Source organism: Stenella coeruleoalba (assembly GCF_951394435.1).
Source record: "Stenella coeruleoalba genome assembly, chromosome: 3".
In the NCBI taxonomy this organism is placed as follows: Eukaryota; Metazoa; Chordata; class Mammalia; order Artiodactyla; family Delphinidae; genus Stenella; species Stenella coeruleoalba.
The window spans coordinates 148,777,179-148,798,765 of record NC_137148.1 but is presented as its reverse complement, the minus strand read 5'-3'; the positions used below and the strand labels follow the sequence as shown (position 1 = coordinate 148,798,765).

The following is a 21,587-nucleotide window of genomic DNA, read 5'->3' as shown; positions in this document are numbered from 1 at the left end:
TTGATTTAGTCCAGCCACTTGCTTCAGCGGGTTCCCAAAGTCCTGCTCCCTTTCCTTCCGTGAACTAACCTTACGTGTTGTGTTAGGAAGACAGGACAAGAGAACAATGCAATCACAACTGAACACCTGGAGCCAGATAAGACTGTTATTATAATAACAGCAACCATTTCCTATGCATTACCTACTATGTGCCACAGTCTGGGCACCATGCTATAAACGGCTCTTTCTAAATATACCTTCATCGATGTCAGGAGGTAATCCGCCCACAAACACCTTGCGAGAATATCGTTCTACTCTTTCTCCATTCTGGTGAGTGAAGCAGTGAGGTGAACCCAGGCCACTATGAAGAGGTTGATCCCCACGGCCATCATCCAAGAATCCATCTTCCATTGGAAACAGTGAAGACTGACCTGGAACAGAAAGCAGGAAAAAAAAAGCTAACAGAAAATGTTCCTTGCCACTGATTATCTTACACAAGAAACAAGGAAAACAGCAGATCCAATAAAACTGCTGCTTTTATTTTTCTCACTGAACAACAAATCACTTAGACATGCTCTTGAATTTCCATCACCTTAAGGTCCCAATTGAGTCAGGGAGAAAGTACATGGCTCAACAGAGGGCTGCTCAACCATCCCACTGGGATCTGGAAACTTGAGTGAGGTGTAAGTACAATAGGAGACAGCACTCTTTTGAAAGCAGTTGGCAGCAGACTGCACCACCTTGGCAGGGCCCCACGGCCACTGGCAACCTACACATGTACACTAAGGATTAAATTTGACCATCAGATGCTAGATCACTTAAATTTCTTTAAAACATCATACAATATAGCCTGCCCAATTTCCTCTAAGAATGTCCCTAAAATGAACAAGTTGATTTTCAAAGTGAGCACTCAGTTTACCTTAACTAATGGCATGCCATCAAAATCCACTTGATGCTGTTATCCAATTTTGTTGGCTAGTCTTACAGAATTTAAGATTTTTAGGCATGCTAAAGATAAATTTTCTTTTAGTTGAGTAAATATCAGCTGGTACAGGTAGTGTCTAATTCTAAAAACTAGTCATTACGTTTGCTGTTAGAAAATACTATCATACAGAATATAAAAACAGAAAAGACCAGAGATGCCAATGTGGTTAATATTCTTCCCATACTTACCTGTCAGTAAACTATGAACGTATAAATCATAAGCAAAGCAAAGAGCTACAAAGAACTGTAGAATCTCTCAAGCACTGTTTTGTCACTTTTCAGGCTGCCAATTTACTTCTAGGTACTACATGAGGAATTCGTTAATGGATTCTGCAGAAATATATCTTAAGTGCTCTTCTTTTACTGAAACATTCCAATATCCTTTTGTCACCACACTTGTCTTCCTTTCAACTTTCATTATTAAACACAATTGACAGTATATTTGTTATGAATTTACCCTATAAAACCACAGTTCAAAAGAGTTATATAATGAAGATAAAAAGTGACTCTAAAATTGGAGGTTATTTCTGGATCTTCAAAAGTCACTTATATTTTAAAGCTACGTTATTTAACTGTCTAACTTACTTTCTTATAAAAAGGCAAAACTATAGTACAGGAGGCAAAAAATAAAGTTTATTCAGGCAGGCACTCTAGGAAATGAGTCTTTGAAATTTTCTAAAATGTGTAGAGCTTTCCCCCCCAATGTTTGAAATTTATAGGATTAGTCATCTAGTTAGTTAGTCTCATTTTAAACAAAATGCAGTATTATGCTCAGTAATAAATAGACAAATAAATAAAAATTTTTGAAAGCAGATTTAAGCTATTCAAGCATAACTGAACCTCCAATATAATCAGGTATTTTGGGACCAGTCACACTCTATTTTCCTTTTTAAAGATTCTTAATTTTGTTCTCCTAAGAAATTCCTTTCACAAAGGAAAAAGGGAAACAAATCTTCAGATATAAATAAGGTGAGTTTGAAATTATTTCAATTCAAACCCAAATCCTACCATTCTGACTCCTTCAAATTAGAATGTCTATGTTAACTATAACATATAAAGTATGTATTGATCACAGCTATGTTTCATTCCCCCTACCCGCTTCCCAACAAGGGTTAGAAATTGAGCAAACTTGGGTCCTCTCCAAATACAACTGATACATTCAAAAGTTAGAAACAATAATGTTACCTCTCCTTCGCCCATATGTCCTTGCTGCATGTCAAATGAGAAAACAAAAAAACAAAAAAACAACCTTTCAAACATTGTCAAAAGAATCAACTGTGATTTCATCTACCAGCTTTAGAAACTGAAAAAAATTGGCTGTATTCCTCATTTCCTGGTAAGCATCTCAAAAAAAATATGGAATTTGGATGGTGAGAGGTCAATTTAATGCATTCCTTCTTTTTTAAGTTCTTCTTTTACTTTTTTAAGTAAAAAGTGTATTGAGCCTTACTTGTTTTAAGGGAAGCTTTCTGCTCTGTCACCCAAGGTCCAAACTAGTATGAAACTAAGGGATATGTAACATGATCTAAAGCAACTCCTACCATATTGATCTTAATTTCTCCCAGAATTCCCTGCTAACTAGCCATTCAGTAGATATTTCAATATTTAATTCATGACTTTTTCGCCACTACAGGATAAACAGCAGTTTTATACTATTTCTCAATTATTCCCTAATAAAGAAACTCATAACAAATGAAGTCTTTAGGAAATTTATAAACTTCCTTTTAGCCAGCTTCTTGTCCCTAATCAAATCTTCCACCATGGCCCAAATGATGAAAAGTAAAAAGTTTGGCATTTTATCACAAAGTAGGTTCCAACCAAGAAGAGAAGAAAAAGAATATAATATAGTATAATACAGTATAATATAGACTTATAATTATTATATGTATATACCTGAATACTCAGAAAATGGCAGTATAAATTTCAAATCAGGAAACTTCTGAGAAAATGTCTTCCCTCAAACAAACTGGAACTTGTATGTGCAGTTTGTCCAAATACCCTAATTCTATTCAACAAACATTTCTTGAATGCATGCTTGATCTTGCTAAACACTATGGATGAATTGCACATGGGTCTGACTACATGGAACTTAAAGGCCAGGTGGCCACATAAGCAAATAACGGTAATGTAACCATTACAGCAGTAGGCATGTTAAGTGTTAGGTGCAACGGAAGCAGAGGAGGAGGAGAAACTCGTTCTGATTAAAGAGACAGAGAGGGGAGGGTGTGGCTCTGAGATGGACCTTAAAGAGAAAACAGAGAAAGGGCATTGCAAGACCTGGCAGTGGCATGAATAGGGGTGCTGTAATGCTCAAGGAAAGATGCCGAGAATAGCAGCATACGCAACAAGTGAGGTCTCTTGACTGGAAAGGAAGTGTAAACAGGAAGCTGGGATAGGTTTTCCAGTTAGAAATTATAGCACATTTTAAGAGATCACTACACTAACTGGTCAGGGTTTTCATTCTTAGCCCTCTCGATAAATGCTAAGTAAGTACAGCTCAGTTATAACTGAGTTATAACTTAGAAGTACCATGTACCTATTTTCCAAAATGAAATTATGTCTCATACCAAAATAATTTCTATCATTACTAGATAACATTGAATTTCACCAAAGTACTTAGGCAAATGGATTAAAACCAGTAAAATCTCCCTCAGCTGTTAGATTTTCACTTTAGTAGTTCTTAAATTTGGGGTGGCAGTGGATGTATTTTCTCACTTAGTGAACCTGACAGAGGTTAGAAAGACAAAAATATCACAGAAGTAGTTGCTTAAGAACATTCTATTCATACAACTGCTTCAAAGACAAGGGAGTTTGGGGAAATTAATTATTTGAGTATCTTGGTTCTGTCAATCTTAAAAAGTTGATTGATGCTTCTTGGATTTCTGAGAAAACAGATATTTGAAAAGAGTGGGCTTTTAAAAGCTACAAAATTAACATTAAAAAATCTCATAGCTTCCGCTATTTCAAAAATAAGTAGAGTTTCAGGAACAGTAAAGGCTATAGATCAAAAGCAAAAATCAAATACTCTCCAAGTCTTCAAACGTGTACTTTCAAACTTTGATTCTGTACCACAAAATTAAGCTGCTTAATATAAAAGAATTCATGATTAAATTCCACGATTAAATTCTAAAAACTATATTTAGAAACATTTTCCCACATTTAGGGAAAACAGGTTACAGGTGTACAATGCTTATAGCTACAAAAACTGCCTAATCAAATAGGCAAATTAATATAAAGTATTACCAAAAAATAAAAACAATGACATTCTGGAGCACAGAAAATGAGAATGTTTAAATTTTTTATTTCCACTTATTATAATGCTATACATTATTTTAATGTAGATTTTGACATATGACATATATACAGGAAAGTTGACAAATCGTAAGTGTACAGTTCAATGAACTTTCCATACCATGAACACACACCTATGTAACCAGAACCCAGACATTAACAGAATGAATGGTAAGTGGTGCCACTTCATCTATGTACAAAAGCGGTACTTAAGCACAATTCTCTCACCTATTTCAAATTATACTTGGTGAAACATATTATGATGAAATACTTATAACACAGAGCTTCACCACTTTCCTGAGGAAAATGTCAGATTTCCAATCTTATGATTGCAAGTGTTGCACATTATTTGATGTTTTTCAAATACTGGAGGAAGCGGCAGTTTAAAAAAAAAATCACTTTAAATATGTTTAAAGAAATCTATATTTTGAAAAACTTCTGGCTAAATCAGCTAAAATAAACCCTGCTTAGAATTTTCTGTGAATTACCAAAGAGTATACACTGTTAAAAGTTTTCAAAAATGCATACTATTATTAAATAAAAGCTTCTAGTTCCCATCAGAGTTAAGATTAATACTATTTATATGTTTATCTTTTATATTTATTACTTAGTTTTGATTTATATAATTTAATGTTCAGTATTAAAATGATTCAAGCATTTTTTTAATGGGCTGGAAACATTATGGCTATAAATTTTTATAACTTCTGGATGCATGTTGTTATTAGATCTATGATAAATACTTTATTTCCAAAGTGTCTTTACAAGATTGCTTAAAAATGCCCTATATTCATCAGTAAATTCCCTCTAGTAAAATTTCAGTAGTCTGGCATTCTAGACTTGCAAAAAGGTACAGAAAGACTTACCGGGTCTTTTTCAATACACATTATATATGTATTTCATTATAAAACTGAAAATATCATTTATTTATCTCTTTAAAAGTATCTTTTTCTCATTTTATAACATTTGTTAGGCACAAAAGGAACAAATTATCCATAATAGTGATATGTTCATAACAAAGAGTGCAGCCAGTTAAAAAATATGGCACATATTCATGTGTTCATATTAAAGCTCTCTAAAATGCAGTTTGCATGAGGTGCCTAAGTGTGTATTGTATGATTCTTATTACGTGAACTTAAAAATAAAGGAAATATAAACAGATATGTGGGAATATACACAAATGTTTTTTCTAGAAACAACCACAAGAACCTTTGAGGATACGGACTGGGATGGGGCAAGAAGGAATGATTCCACTTCTTGTTTATCCTTTTCTGCACCATTTAAATTTATTACTACTGTGTACACTATATTACTACATTTGCTAATGGACCCTTTTGGGTTTTCTTCTTGGTACTTACATTAAAAACAAACAAATGATATATTAAAGAAAAGCATCCTTTCCTACACGAGGGCATCTAATCAACTCTGTAAATAACAGGACTTTATGACTAGCTTTTAGTGGGCAATGAAAGACTGATCCTATTCACACTACCTCTGGCCTACCTCAGGCTCTCCATCTACCTCTCACTGCCCCCATGTTGAGAAGGCAGATAGCAATGCTACTTGGAAAAACAAGGGGAGAGGGCTCAGATTAAAAGATGTTATCAAATAACTGACTTTTCCAGTAGCACCAAAAAAAAAAAAAGTATGTGGGGGAATCAAATTAGTAAGTCAGTTAAAAAGATATAAATCAAAGGTTGGAAGCTAAAAGGAGTTAATCTGTTAACAAAAGAATAAAGGTGGTAGAACCCAAAAGCAGAAAATCATCACAAAGACCAAAGCATACAATTCAACAGAGATGCAAAGAATCATTTTAAAGGATTTTATAAATCACCTCCTAATTTATTAACGGGCTCATTGTCACATTACTTTAGATGTATGCTTAAGAGAATTTCCTATGTCACACTGGCTTCTGTTTATACCAGCCTGCTGGCATTAACAATATTCAAAGAATGTTGATAAGGTATAATAAAGATACGAGAGGATTATTTATAAAGAGCTATCTTACAGAAGGGCAGAGTATGAATGTAATTCTAGTTTCTGTATATCCCTAATCCTCAGTTTCTTATTTATAAAAATGGAGAAATGAAGAGAGAATCATAAAAGATACCACATGTATATATGATGGTCAGTCAGACAGACGCTCAGTAAATAGTTTTCTTCCTCAAAAGTAAACTCATATGTATAAATTCTTAGATTGGTGTTCAACAGTTACTTTCAGCTTTCCATTACTATTCCAAGGCTAACAACTGTAGAGCACTTTAGAGTTTATAGTCTGCTTTCATATTGTCTTTTTCAAGAAAGGATCTCTCAACATGCTCCTTACTGTAGCAACTAGAACCATATTATATACATTTTCAGCAAGTGACTATAATCTACATTTCTCCTGGGTAAATTTTCCCCTCCCTTTTCATAGATTTCTGCCCCGCCCCCATCCCCTTTAAGCAAAAATCTTCTCCCTTTCCTTCCAAAGAACTATAAATTAAGAGGTGTTGTTCTGTGCTAACCTTTAAAAGATCTCTTACTGATCTTCTCTTCTGGGAGGAGCAAACGTTTTAGCTGATGATTCTAAGGGAGAGACATCCACAGAGACTAGGAAATACACACATACATGCACCTGTTTGAAACTAATTTACTGGATTGGCCAAAAAGTTCATTCAGTTTTAAGTAAAAATGAAAGACGCATTTTTCATTTTCACGAAGAACTTTACTGAACAACGTGTTCACTGACTGAATGAACTTTTTGGCCAACCCAATATTTTGCTGTTCTATAACTTTCCCTGCCACAAGGTTCATTTTTGAAGCAGCTAATCCTAAGGGCTAAAGCAGTGAAATGGGAGGTTAGGGAAAAAAGTACCAGGCACGAGCACTTTTATACAGAGATAGTGGTGGTTAAATATTAGTTTTCTTGGATAAAATAAAGCTTCAAGTTGGGTAAAAAGAATAGTAATCATTTAATCTGATATCTATCTCAGAGCTAAACCAAGACACACCAGAGGAATATAAGGTGAGTCTGGCCTATGCTTAGCACTCCTTTCGGACTTAGCTGAGAAACTGAGTAAGTTTCAGGCTTGCTTATCATAACATAAAATGGATATTCTAACTATCTTCCTACTATGTATAAGATTAACTAGGAAACGGCATCTGTTACAGGATGAATAGTGTTCCCTCCTCAAAATTCATGTGCTTAAGTCCTGACCCCCAGAACCTCAGAATGTGACTGTATTTAAAACAGGACCTTTAAAGAGGTGGTTAAGGTTAAATGAGGTCACCGGGGTTGGCCCTGATCCAATGACTGGTGTCCTTACAAGAGATTAGGACACAGACTTGCACACAGGGGAAAATCATGTAAAGACAAGGAAAAGACAGCTACCATACAAGCCAAGGAGAGAGGCCTCAGAAGAAATCAACCTTGTTGACACTTTGATCTCAGACTTCCGGCCTCCAAGACTGGAAATAAATTTCTGTCTAAGCCACTCAGTCTGTGGTACTTGTTAACAGTAGTCCTAGCAAACTAATCCCATATCCAGAAAGTATCTAGAAAATTGTTTTGTTTTGTTTTGTTTTAATACATTTAAAATCCAAGGATTTTCCCCAAGAATGCCCCTCAAAAATATCTCTACAACTAATAACAACAATAATAATTCCCTAGAACATGCAATTATTATTTGTTGAATTATACTGGCAGTGTCTTTTAAAAGTCATGAGTGGTAATATGAAGGTAACTGCATAATCTGAAAACTGATGACTGAGCATAGCCAAGGGGAAAAAAGAAAGCAATCTGAATCTGATCCACTGGATAAGTAAGCTCTTTTTATCTTTGTACATGCAAATTCCAATATTATTCCAATATAAATTGCTGAAGCTAGTAGACTAACTACTCTGAATCTTTTTTTCTTTTTATTTATTTAGGATTTAAACCCCACTTCTTTCCAAAACGCTTTGTGATTGCTTGAAAATTTGAAAACAAGTTATACAATAAAAATCATGTCAAAATTCAAATGTCGATGTGAGAACCGTCTTTCACATTTTTATTCAAACAAAGCAAGAATGGTTCTCAACTCAACAGAGGCTTGGAAGAAAAAGCTCTGAAAGTTATAGTTGAAGCAAAGTAGAGTATAGCTATATAATCACCTTTCTAAAGGTTTTTAAAAGCTTGAGTAGACTATTTAGGTGGACAGGAAAGAACAGCTCCTGATGGTTCCTTAAAGTCTTAAAATTGAATAATGAATATAAAGCAACACAACATATCTGGCTTTTATTTTCAGTTTTAAGAAAAAGCTGAATGGATGTAAGATGCAAAGGGACTGTATTTAAAAGTAAATAAAGTTTCAGGTTATCGCTCTTAATAAGACAAAGAAAGCATGTTCGTTCATAGACAATCATAATCCCTTGTTTTGTATTTTTTTCCCTTGTAAATCTTTGGCACTAATATTCCCAATCCCCCCAAAATGACATTCTAATTATTTAATTTGACTACATGCCAGGTGCTATGCTAAATGATTGCACATGCACTTAAATCTCCACCACAGTCCTGTGAAATGGGTAGCATTTGTGATTTTTAAGTTTATCTTCATTAAACATAATGAATGGATTATACTAGATTTTCAATATGGGGATCCCCAAAACCTGAGCTATACTGAGAACAAAGCTACTAAGAATCAACATATGAATGAGATCAATTTATCTACAGAAGCAATCCACCATAGAAGATGGTTCATATATTTGACTGAAGAGAATGGGCAATGCCTAAGCCTAAATCAAGGTGACTAAAGGACTGTCTTAACATTCCTCCACCTCCACCTTGCTTTAATTTCAAGATTTTTAAGCAGTCTTCCAAAACCTGCACTTTGCTATCAGAGAATGGGTCTATCAGTAAATTCTAGCATCTGGTCTACCCAGAAGTTGTACTCCTCATTATGAATGCATAAATTGGCACCCGGTCCTAGTTGGCTTGTTATTAAGAACTAGCACTCGATCAAATCTGACAAAATCAAGTTCCGGGACCTTGCAAAGCTGAATACTGGATCTGAGAGCATGGCAGCCATAACCCCATATTCTGGGTCTTGCCTGAGGAGCCAGCAAGTTTCCCCTCTTTGACATCTCTTTGCTCTTTATCATCCTATCTTTCAGTCTGAGGTAATGTTAACCTCAGTCAGTATACTTCTATAACAAAATTTCCATGTCTACAACAGTAAAAACCATCTAGTCTCCTTCTAGAATCTATGGGCCAATAAAATTTCAAAACATAAACATTCAGAGGGGAAAGTTACCTTTCTTTTTTCTTTGCCAAGTAAGGGTTGTTAAAACATAATCTATTCTTAAAGAATATTAACGGGGCGGGGGGGAGGGGAGGTAAAAGGAAAGAATCTCATAAAAGACTCAAAAAATATTAAGTGAATTGGGCTTTAAGGAAAACCCACTAGAGAGTGTTTCTTTTTCTCATCTCAACAAAGATGACCCCAGGGGCAACTGATCTAATTTAGCGACTTCATGAAGCAATTGGGACAACAAAGAGTTGATCACTTTGCCTAAGATCACACAACAGTATCTCAAATCTTGGTTCCCTGCAATTTCCAGCACTTGACTCTGGAACTCGTTCCACAGGAAAAGATGAAACCATGCTACAATGGCAAGCCTTATATTACCCCCCCTTATCCTGATGCCACCGTCACCACTGTGTTTGGTTTTCGGTCTACACACATTTACACTGAGATATTATATTTTGGCATTATTTCTGGCAAATGTAGCATGAAAAGACGAAAGACTAATGAACAAGTGAGGTTTTTACAAACCATATAGTCTCCAGAGGATCTAATGCACCCAGCAACTCTCATAAATCAAATCTCCTTCTAACATTCTTGGCTCAACAATCTTACATTCTACAGAACACTGATTTTAAACACTAAGCAAAAAGAAATCCAGTCATAAAAGCAATTTTTAATTCCTCATTCATACTATAGCATGGACAAGCAGTAGGATTTTTTGGTTTTGCTTTGTTTGGGGAATGAGCAGAATATAGTTATTTGGTCAAGAATAATTCACAGAAGTGGTGGGACTGAAAATGAGTTTTGGCAAATGGAAGGCATTAAGAACACACAAATTTGAAATCCATATTCAACAGTAAAAGAGTGGAAATGAAGTAAACAAGACTTCCGTATTCCACCCAATTATTTTAAGCTATAGTACTACAAAAAAGACAATTTTTAATTCTTTAATTCCTTCTGTGAGTAGATGGCCCCTCCTTCCGTGTGAAATTTAGTTTGCTTCAGAATATGCACATAAAAAGAGAACTCAACAGCGCAGTGGTAATATTTAGAATAGGCAAGGAGAATTTACCGAAGGCACTGCAAAGGCTAATAAAACTTCATTTTTCTTGTTGTCATTAGACAGCAAACAGTGAATGACCTTGTCCTTTGCAGTGTCAAGCCCTGTGGTCTCAGGCTGTTTTGTCTGACTTTCGATCTCTGATTATCTCCCCTTTCTCCTGGAACACTTTTCCAACTACATGGAAATGGTTTTTATGTTGACATTTCAAAGGTCACTCTACAGAAGCTAACATTGGATTAAGCCATTCTTTATGTGTCATTATGGGAGTCTCATTTATTCTCATTGTCACCAGTTTCAAGACAGCAAATTAGCTGGCTCTCAAAGTTTAAAAAAAGTTCCTGCTCTAATTTGGAGGAATAATAATTATCCATAAAATAGGTGATAGATTAATAGCAACTTGCATATTCATTATAGAGCAAACTAATGTCATTTCTCCACCTGCTGAGGCTTAACTACTGTATTTTCTACCCAGTACTAACTTGTTACAGTTCTTTGAACTTCACTAAGGTGAATCAATTATCACTTACCATTAATAAGCAGAGAGCTATCGGATCCTGGATATGAATAGTTTAGACGACCTGAGGGTAAAAGAAGGCCGTTACTAAATTTATTTTTTTTCATAGATGGTTTAAATGTATTCAACAACAAAGCTGAATTAATTGTTTAATAGGTATTTAAAAAGCCGTATTATGAGATAAAACTTAGCTGTGCTAATAAACACAGAGTCAGTTGACATATCAAACAGCATATTCACAAACATTCAAAAAGGGAAAGTTTCAAAGTGGGAAAATAAAATGCCCCTTATATTTAACTATTCGGTTATTCTAATTTCCAAATCCCCATCCAAAGGAAATTTTTTATACCATTATGTTCTCATACCAACTCATAATAACAATCTTCATATTTTTCCCCATAAATGTGCAATTTTTCTTTCATGTGTAGTTTTTCATAGCTTTTTAAAAGTATGTAGTTAGCAGTAGCATTTTTTTATATAATTCGTAACAAAAGTGCCAGTCTTATGCCTACATGTACAGACACACTAATGGGTTTAAATGCAAATTTCGGGGAGTAAGTACAGAAGGTAAAGAGGCACATTTCATTGTACTTACACATGAAGAAAATATCAAAGCACATGGCACAATGCCCAGAGGCACAATAGCATTCAGCAAATGCTGGGTTAATTTCCTTCAAATTTTGAACCTAAAATGGGCACCCAAGACACCCTCCAGAAAAGGGTTTGCGAAAGTCTAAAATTTTGGGAGGATGCTCTACCTTCCAAATTGGTAGCCACAAATAAAGGGGGGGGGGGAATGCATTTCTGTTTTGCAAGAGTTTCTACATGCAAGTCGAGGTAGCTAGACTACACATCATGTAACTAGTTCTATGCTATAAGTTACAAAACTCACTATGACAACATTTTCATGTCTCCATATTCCCCATGCCCTTCATAAGAATGGTGGAGAACCCTCAAGTCTTATTCATCTAAGGAATGGATAGGGGAGCTTCACTGTTAGTTACCCACCACTGTCTAGCACTCTATACATCAGAAGCAGTGTGAGAATTTAAAATTGACTCAGAATTACAAACATTCCAATTAGGAAACCAGCAGTCTAAACTCTGACTCCACAGAACCACAACAGACTCTCTAAGACAATGAAAAGGTGGGTAAGCAGAGGCTCTCCCAGGCCTGGAGGCTGGGGCAAGCCTTTCAAGATGCCAGGAAGACTCCACCTAGTTCCAGAGAACACTGCGGGAGCCAGATCTAATACGTGGTCCTATCAATCCACCAGCCACACATTTACAACTCTTTAAAAAGGAACTTTAGACCACAACTATCCTTCAGTCTCTCAAAACCCTACTTCTTTGAAATAGTCTCCACAGAAATAAACTCATGCCATGAAAAGAGAAAACTGCTCTCTGTGGCTAACAGCTTTAATTAATCCACGTGCAAACCTTGGAGTCTCATGTGAAACAAAATCTGAACTTAATTTTTCTACCATTTAACACCAAATACAAGGATTTAAAAAATTAAGTTGTTAATTGCTCCACTTAAAATTTCAGCATGTTCCTACTTAGGGAAGAGAGGTAGGGATGAAGACGGGCAAGGAGGAGGTGAAAATTAATTTTAATATTTCAATTTCTTCCTAAAAATTGGCTTCATTATTTAATGCTCATATGCACACAGTCAAGTATCCAAATCCAGTGAATTCCAGCTGAACTGCTTTAACTACAAGCCCAGATCATATGACCTGTCACAAGTATTATCTTTAAAAAAGCATAGACTTGAGATGCTGGAACAAGAACATGACCTTAACTGTTAAAAACTTGGGAGGGAGGGAGGGAGGGAGTGCTGTTTCTGAATCACTTGACTCAAATAGCAGCTGATTTTCCATGATGGAACATTTGCATTAATTTTGTAGCTGTAAAACCCTCTGGTAAATGAATTAACAGCTATCACTCATACCATTTTTATTTATCATAAAACATGTTTTAAAAAGATGATATAAGTCAACACAGAAACAAAAATATTTAACAATATTAACTGAAGTTAAGAAAATGTTTTGCTATTTCTAAGAAGATACTCTAATTGGGTATCTAATTGAAGATACTCTTAACACTCCAACTGAAACCAGGGCTGTTCCATATGAACTATAATGCTTCTTACTTGATACTAAGGAAGGATAATTAACGATGAGGATCCAAAAAACAAATTCCCAAACTAGCTGGCCCAGTTTAACAAATCAAGTTCCACCTTATCAGAAACTCACCTTTGGGGTACCTTTTAAGGAGAGAGAGAGAAGAATATTTCAACTTGACAGGCACGAAAATATCCCTTAACTCAGTTCTCTCAGAGTCTGCCTCAACACACACCTCCTAAAGAGATGCCACCCTCCACCCCCAAGGTAGGTAACGTTTGAGACTTTTTCTGATCCTTAGACTTCTAAATGCAGTAGTTCTAACCTTCAGCTAAGACAATAGAGCACTGAAGAATCAGTGGCAAAATTCACAGTTTAACTCTCAAAGTGATACTTGTTTTTATTTTTTGACCTGTTCTCATGAGTCCTGTCAGGCTGGAATTAGTTCTGGCCTCTGAGTAGTAAAGATACCTGTAATATTTTGTTAAACCAGCAGCAATGCCTTCTACTTCAATTTTAAAATATTAGCAGTGACATTAAGAAACCTTTGAAAAAAACTTTCATAATGCTTCCCTATCCTACCTGCCCTTTCCTTCTATAAATTTCTTCTGTAATTAAAATATCTAGAGTCATCCACTCATGACATCTATTATGGAGAATATATATCACTTCCTTTCTGGAAATTCTCTGAAAGCTCCCATTATAAGTGCCATGGGACAAGTGCCTTGTCTTCTACAAGCCTTTCACCTTCTCCCTGTACCCCTTTTATTTCTGCTCTAATATTCTCTCTGCTCTACGGATGCTAATTTTCACCGGCATTTTTGCATTTTCTATTCCATGGCTAGATTACTGACAATCCCCTCCCTCCCTCTGAGACAGTGGCCCTCTTTCTTTGTTTCCAATGGAGGATATTTTCAAATCTTTTTTTGTTTGCTTGTTTGTTTTTCATATTTTTTTCCAGGGCGCCTTTCCCAAAACGGAAACCCCTTGTTATATTAACTCACCAGATTTTATTTCTATCTATATTGCAACAGCCAACCTTCTCACATAATCATTTCAGCTACTGGCTAACTTTCTTATCTCTTTTAAGTAATAGCCCCCTTTAGGAACTAGAGCTTTTTTTTTTTTCCCCCTGATAGAACACAGCTTGTGGGATTTCAGTTCCCCAACCAGCGACTGAAGTTGGGCCACGGCAGTGAAAGCCCAGAATCCTAACCACTAGGCCACCAGGGAACTCCCAAGAGCTTTTTTTTTTTTAAAACGTAGGCACCTCGAGTTTCCTGTTTGGGCACCAGGTAAGCATTTAATTAGTTCATTCCACTGAACTTAAAACACCAGCACTTCACAAATGAATAAAGTGAAGTAAAATAAAAATCCCTGCGATATCTAAATATGAATAGAACCCAGTGTTTGTGGGTTTTGTTTCATTGGTTTTTTTGATAACTCATCTATCTATAAACATAACTCAGGTTTGGGCACATCTAGAATTGAATTCCTCAAGGGAGAAGGAAGGCATTAGGATTTCAGGCAAGTAAACCTATTTAGTGGATAAAATTCAATCTTTGGAGGCTCTTGGTATTGATTGTGTTATAAATGCAAAGAAATACTGCCAGCTCAGCAGTCCTAACCTTAAGGGACGCAATTGACAGGAAAAGCAGTCATCTCTGGAGGCCAGCTGTGGCATTTGGAGCCAGAAGCCTGGCATACATCATGCAAAAGGCATAGACTATATTTGGTGACATGACTCAACCTAGCCAAATATAGGCAACTGATACAGTGTGACTCTGGGGAACTACACTACCAAATTCTACAGCCTAGAAAAGATTCAGACTCGAACTAGGCAATTGTATGCTAAGCATTTGCGAGTTGGAAAGAACCAATATTTATCAACCAGAATGACTAAGAATTGCTGGGGGGAGGAGGTGCTCAAAACAACAGTGTATATTATCATATTCTTTTAAGACACTAACTAAAGTAACTGAGTTAATGAGATGGAAGAAGAAAAGACTAGAAGGAAATACTCTAAAATGTTTCCATTATTTTCAAAATTAGGTAAAGTACCCTTGTTTTCTAAAATTTAACCCAGATACTATTGCTACCGATGATTCAGCAGTAAATGATACAATAAATGTTGCCATTTCAAACACACAAGCAACGAAAAATATCAAATGGTCTATAGCACTATTAGATTTCATGCTATGGCCTTCTCTTTTTCAGTCATGCCAGCATTGTTGGGGTCATGGTACAGGCCAAGGAATGATAACAGGGGATAACTCTGCAAGGTTGTCTAAAATATAGCCATGCAGTCCAAAGAAGTGACAAGAAGCATGAAATTCTGGGTTAGTATTTTTATTGACTCACAGTATAAAAATCTAGATACTCCAACAAAAAAGGAGAGGTTTTCAGTGGACATCGTTAAAAATTTCTCATAGGGAAAGGATAGGCATGGACTTAGGTCCATTTCTAAAACCGATTAAAAGGTTTATGCACATGACACAACACACACACACACACACACACACACATACATACATACATACACACATATACATTATTTGTTATTGTTTAACTAGAGCTGCTTCTCCTGATTTTGCTCCTGCTAATTTTATTTAGCTCATATCTAAGTAAGCCAAAGCTATACTGCCATAAATAATTTTTTAAAGGAGGTGCTGTAACTGCCTTTCTGCATCTGCTGTTTTCACCAACACTGCCTGAGACTTGCAGCAAGATGGCGCTGTGGGGGCCTGGATGACGCAAGCAAGGTCCAAGAAATGTGGAATAAATTCAATTTCTGAATACCAGCTTTATACTCACACAAACGCAGAACACATATCAATATGAACTAATAAAAATGTGCTTACTATGTTCTATCATTTAATGATACAAGGATAATCATTTTTAATAATTTCTTCCAATGACCTAAAAGTAACTCCCCAAATCATAATCAGTAACCTTATTCTACCCCCTGACCTATCTGTGATACAACCGACTTCCAGTAAAGATGTTTCCACTCAAAACTACAAAGGAGACACTGGCTGGGGCTGACATCAACTGGATGGAGAGTCTTGCCCCCTCCAAAAGAGCCATTTAAATTACACAGTTTAGGGTACACAAAACCCCTCTCCAGGACAGATTTGACTTTCAGTTTAAAGACCGGGGCTTGTAAAAATACTTGAATTCTCTTGCCTACCTCTCTAGGTTCATCTCTCACAATGCCATTTCCCGTCCCACATGAGGTACTCTGCACGTTCAGAACTACGAGCCCATTAACTTTTACTTCTGGGTCCCTCCCTCTGTCTGGAACGCCTTCCTTTCTCTCTGGCCCCAGTATTTCACCACTCAAGCCTCCGCCGTTCTGTCCAGGTAGCTTCTTTCTTAGGCCTCACATCCTATGGAAAGTCCCTGCCTCAAGCCACGGGCTCCCCGGTTCAGACAGCCTTGTGGGCTCCATAGAGCACGCTTTACACTTATTATACTATATATATATATATATATATATATATATATATATATATATTTTTTTTTTTTTTTTTTTTTTTGGCGGTACGCGGGCCTCTCACTGTTGTGGCCTCTCCCACTGCGGAGCACAGGCTCCAGACGCGCAGGCTCAGCGGCCATGGCTCACGGGCCCAGCTGCTCCGCGGCATGTGGGATCTTCCCGGACCAGGGCACGAACCCGTGTCCCCTGCATCGGCAGGCGGACTCTCAACCACTGCGCCACCAGGGAAGCCCTATGCTATATTTAAATCACCTATCTCTAAGCTCTGTTCCTAGTCTAGGGCAACAAAATCTTTGAGGGTAGATTTCACGTCTTGCATCCCAGAGCTTAGAGCAGAGAAAGGTACTCAATAAATAGCTGTTGAATAAGTGAATAAAACAAAGCTAGCAGCTGGTGGTCTCTCTGCAATGAAACACCCAGTGAAAAGTGCAGAGTTGGACCAATCCCATCTTGTGAGCTAGGTCAAATTACTCAGTTTCTCTGAAGTAAAACAGAGATATTTCTATTTACATGTGACAAATTCATGAGATAATTTTTGCAGAAAGCCCAGAAAATTCTCCCAGTATAGAGTATATGCTCAATTAATATTAATTCCTTTTCTGTCACTAACTTATAAGCCAAAGATAACCAACAGTTTTCTACTTGTGAGAGAAAGAAAGGAAGGATTCCTCTTAACCAAATAAGACCCAAACTGGAACCTTGGAGAAGGGAGTGGCTATCTGCGGGATTTTTGGCTTCAGAGAAATGAGAGTTTGCTAACGTTCTGAGTTACAAACAAGGATATCACTCTTCTCTGGGGGAGAGAAGAGAAAAAACCTAACTCTTTACTTTTATGATAGCCAAACAGGCAAAGTAGCAGAAATATTTTAGGAAATGTGAAAATTCAAAGGAACTTAAAAATGTTCCTTTTAACAGAAGCCAAGGAGGATCTCTTCTGTACCAATAGCTCAGATCTAATTTTTCAATTGTGATCGGATAGCTGAAAACCAGAATGTATAGTGGCCAAAAGAAAAAAAAAAGAAAAGAACCTCTATCTTTAAGGTAAGTAAAGCAATGGGATTTGTTTCTACAGATTGAGGAAGGGTTCGGAATAAAAGAAGGTTTCATAACAAAAGATGGTTTGCTTTGACTATAACTCAGGGCAGGTGCAAAGATGGAAGATCTAAAAGCATCTAAGAATTTCAGGCAGAAGGGAATGTCTAGAGAGTCACTAGCAAAGAGCTGACCCAATTAAGGAATTTGAAAGATTTCCTACTGCCAGTAAATCTAACAACAAACCAGCAAGCAGGAAGGCAGGCTATTTTTATCCCTGCCAGAGGCCTTCTGACTCTGGATGCTGCATTTAGAGGACAGAGCAACAAGATAACTTGCCTTAAGAGGATGTTATGATACCAGTGATTAATGGCAATATTTTAAGCTTTAAAAAATTAGGCATAGTTTTTATCCACAGTAAACCAGCCAAAGCCAGTTAAAAAAAAAAGAAAGATAATATAATGGAAAGAAAAGTGGAAAAACAGACCAATGGATAGTAGAAAAGCTGTAATAATCCAGAAAGAAAGCTAAGGCAGTAAATTAAAATTCTACCTTGCAAAAAGGTTGATTAAAAGAAGCATGTGTTATAAGAGACATATTTTAAAAGAACCAGTGAATAAAAATAAATAATTGTAGAAGTGGCCAGAAGGTAAAGATGATGTTGAGCAATGGCTCTCTGTACTGACATGAAGAAGACCAAGACAAACTTAGGAAATCCCTAGGTACTATAAACTAAGTTACTTGCAAATGATTGAGAACTTTAGAGATGAAATAAGCCATTCTTAACACTGGTTACTTAAGTGCAAACCCCAAAAAGCCATCAGCAAAGTCAGTAGTTGGCTTTCTGCATACATATCATCAACCCTAATCACTTACTTAATATAAATTCTGATGACTTTATTGAACCTTCATGAAGAATGCACTTGGATTTCATGCCTAATCTGATTTCATCTTTTGTTGTCTCAAAAGGCCAGTTCTTATTTTCCTTTATCAATACTAAAGGCACTGAGTCTTCCTCGTATTAATTAGCCCTCAAAACTAAAAAACAGGCTGTTCAAAGATAACTGCGAATTATTTGGAGAATAAGTTGCATGAGGCCAAGAGTCTTAGTTTTTATTTCCTGATATATCCCAACAGCCTGAAACAGTGCTTGATATTTATTTGTTTTAAGAACAGCCTCCCACAGCTTCAGACTTTACATACATATCTAAAGTGGTTCTCAAAGTAGAGTGAGGCTGAGGTTGAGGAGGGAGAGAGTCTATCTGAATCACTTCCAGAACACATATGCTTAAGTCTCATGACAGACCTGTGAATCAGAATCAGCGAAAAGAATAAGCCAGCTTGGAAAAGTTCCCTCAGTGATTCTATTTTGACCTCCACCCTCCAAGAGGCACCCTTCAATAAGAAATCAGCAGGTGTGAGATCTGAATCTTTTACAGAAGATTATGATAAAATACAGATTTTAAATTCTGTCCCCAGTCTCCTACAGAGAAATTAAGAAACCTGAATGCCTGCTCTCTGTCTAAAGTATACTAAGACAAACTTTTTTAATGTTTGTTTCCCTCACAAATGCTACACAATAAATACCTAAGCTACTGAGCCAGAAGTCAGAGGCTATGTGTTCCTATCTTGATTCTCTAGGCACCAGTTAGTCGAGTGACTTTACAAAAGCGGTTGTATCTCTCTGAGCTGCAGTTTCTGCAACCGTATATTGGAGATCGCAAAACTCACATGGAAGGTTATTATAAGGATTTAAATTAGAGATAATTCTCAGAAGTGGCAAAGAATAAAAGCCAGAGAAATGGTATCAGAAGTAACTGCCCTTTCACTTGAAACTGGTTGTTAACACTGTTTCCTATACAGAATGTCCAGGTCCACCTCAAAAAAGAAATATGTAGCTCAGCATCAAATGTGTCCTGTGGTCTACTACTACTCGGGACACGGAATACACTCAAATGTGTGTGGAGCTGGAATACAAGCAGAAGCTAAAATGTAAGGTACTTCCAAACCATGTGGTTGAAGAAAGCCATCTCCCCCTCCTAACAAGGGCTACCATGTTACTCCACTCCAGGGTGCACCCCTCCTGTCACAGGGCTCCCCCTGCCCCCTGGCACTGTGCCAGATGTAGCCTGACAAGTCCACACTCCTAGACATGCCTCAAAAGGCAATAAGATGGCTTCAGATGCCAGAGACAACATTCCAAAATGCTACTTGGTGGAGATGATAATCTAGGATAAGGTAAGCGACTCCTCCTCACTCCTCTTTGTCCTCGTCCCCACTATTTCCTCTATTAAATTCCTTTTTTTGTTATGTTCTTTTTTGGTAATGGGGGACATTCTAATGGTAGGAGTTTAAAGCGGAACAACTAGAGAAGTTCTCTACAGCAGTGTTTCATAACCTTCCATGATTATTAAGACCTACTTCAATCAAAATATTTCAGAGAGGCTCCCCACCATATCAGCTGAAGCCCTCAAGCCCCACGCCAGTGGATACTACAAGTAAAACAACCACAACAAAAACCCTTAATAATAAAAGGCTACTAGGAATTCAGCAACACCTTTAAATATATTTTCATTGTATTACATCAGCATCCATGTGCTTTTGGAAGATAATCATGCAACACATACATGACAAATCTATCATCTAACTAGAATGCTTGGTTCTAATAGGTTCCTAGACCCCATCAAGTAATTCCCATGGCTGAAGAGGCCCGTGGTCCACAAATTGAGAACAGAAACATTATATCAAGCCAAGTTTAAACAACTGCTTCCTTGACATAGTATTTTTGGGCCTATCTCAAAAAGAAAAAATGCAGTCTAGAAACAAAGCCTTCACTCAACTGAATAAATTTGATTGATTTCTGGTTCTATCCCTTCTTACAAGCTACTCAATATTAAATGCTGCCACACCCCAACTCACATGAAATCCATGATACTTTCAGTCATTCAACTATAAAAACCTTCAACTTTGTCACTGAGAAATACCATGCCAGAGAGACTGCGTGGAATTGCTGATAGCAACTTAAAGATCACTAAATTCAATCCCTCCATTTCCTCCTGCAGGGAGAGAAACCAGGATCTAGAGGGAAGTGACTGACTTAAGCCATGTAACTGTTAATGGCAAAACCAGGTCTTAATACACTCCTAAATGCTTCTCTTTATTTCTAACAATTTGGGAAAGTCTATTATAAGCTAACAACTTCTGATCTTTTACAATAAAGAGATCAAGTGGCCAATTTAAATATCTCCATTTAATTAACCATGCCAGACATTTATTATTTGGAATACTATAGCCAGTAGAAGTTAGACTTTTTTAGATTCTTTATACTAATTAACACTAATTACTCATGGCTGCTCTTCAGAATGAAGATCTGCACTTTAGTGCTGGTTTCTCAAGAATTAAAAAAGGGTCCTCTAATTGGTTGATTCCTCCTTCTCTTCCCAATGCATAACAACTGGCATCAGCCCAGTTGGATTCCGAAGAGATTATGGAACTGCTCTCCCTTCGGAATTCCACTAATGTTCTTAATTGACTGGTTACCAGGTAATACCCAGAATAAAACAAAGCCTTGCTTTTAGAACAGAGTGTGCTAGTGTGGGACTGAATTCAGACTCGGTCTATCAGACAAGATAATGAAGCCCAGAGGCAGCCTAGCCATCTCCATATCTGATTTGAAAAGTAGTAACTAGTTTAAAACTAGCTAAAAGGTATTCCTTTTGCAAATTTTTACTGCTGAACAGCAACAAATGCATCAAGTTTTTTCTCTTTTCCCTCCTGTAACTTAGGTAATGAGGATAGTGGCAACATGAGGGGAAAAAACTAAGGAGTAGTGAATAAAG

General features: G+C 36.7%; 1 protein-coding gene across 4 annotated transcripts in view; it reads right to left on the bottom strand.

Moving 5' to 3' along the window:
• Positions 1–21,587, bottom strand: part of CPEB4 (cytoplasmic polyadenylation element binding protein 4) — a 60,657-nt gene that overhangs the window by 11,272 nt on the left and 27,798 nt on the right. For 3 of the 4 annotated variants that reach the window (XM_079915356.1, XM_079915358.1, XM_079915359.1), the window contains 2 exons: positions 11,109–11,159; positions 237–410 (listed from right to left, as the gene is read on the bottom strand). In XM_079915356.1, the coding sequence (XP_079771482.1) occupies positions 237–410; positions 11,109–11,159 (225 nt within the window). The remainder of the gene's footprint in view (positions 1–236; positions 411–11,108; positions 11,160–21,587) is intronic. The other variant, XM_079915357.1, reaches the window with a different exon arrangement.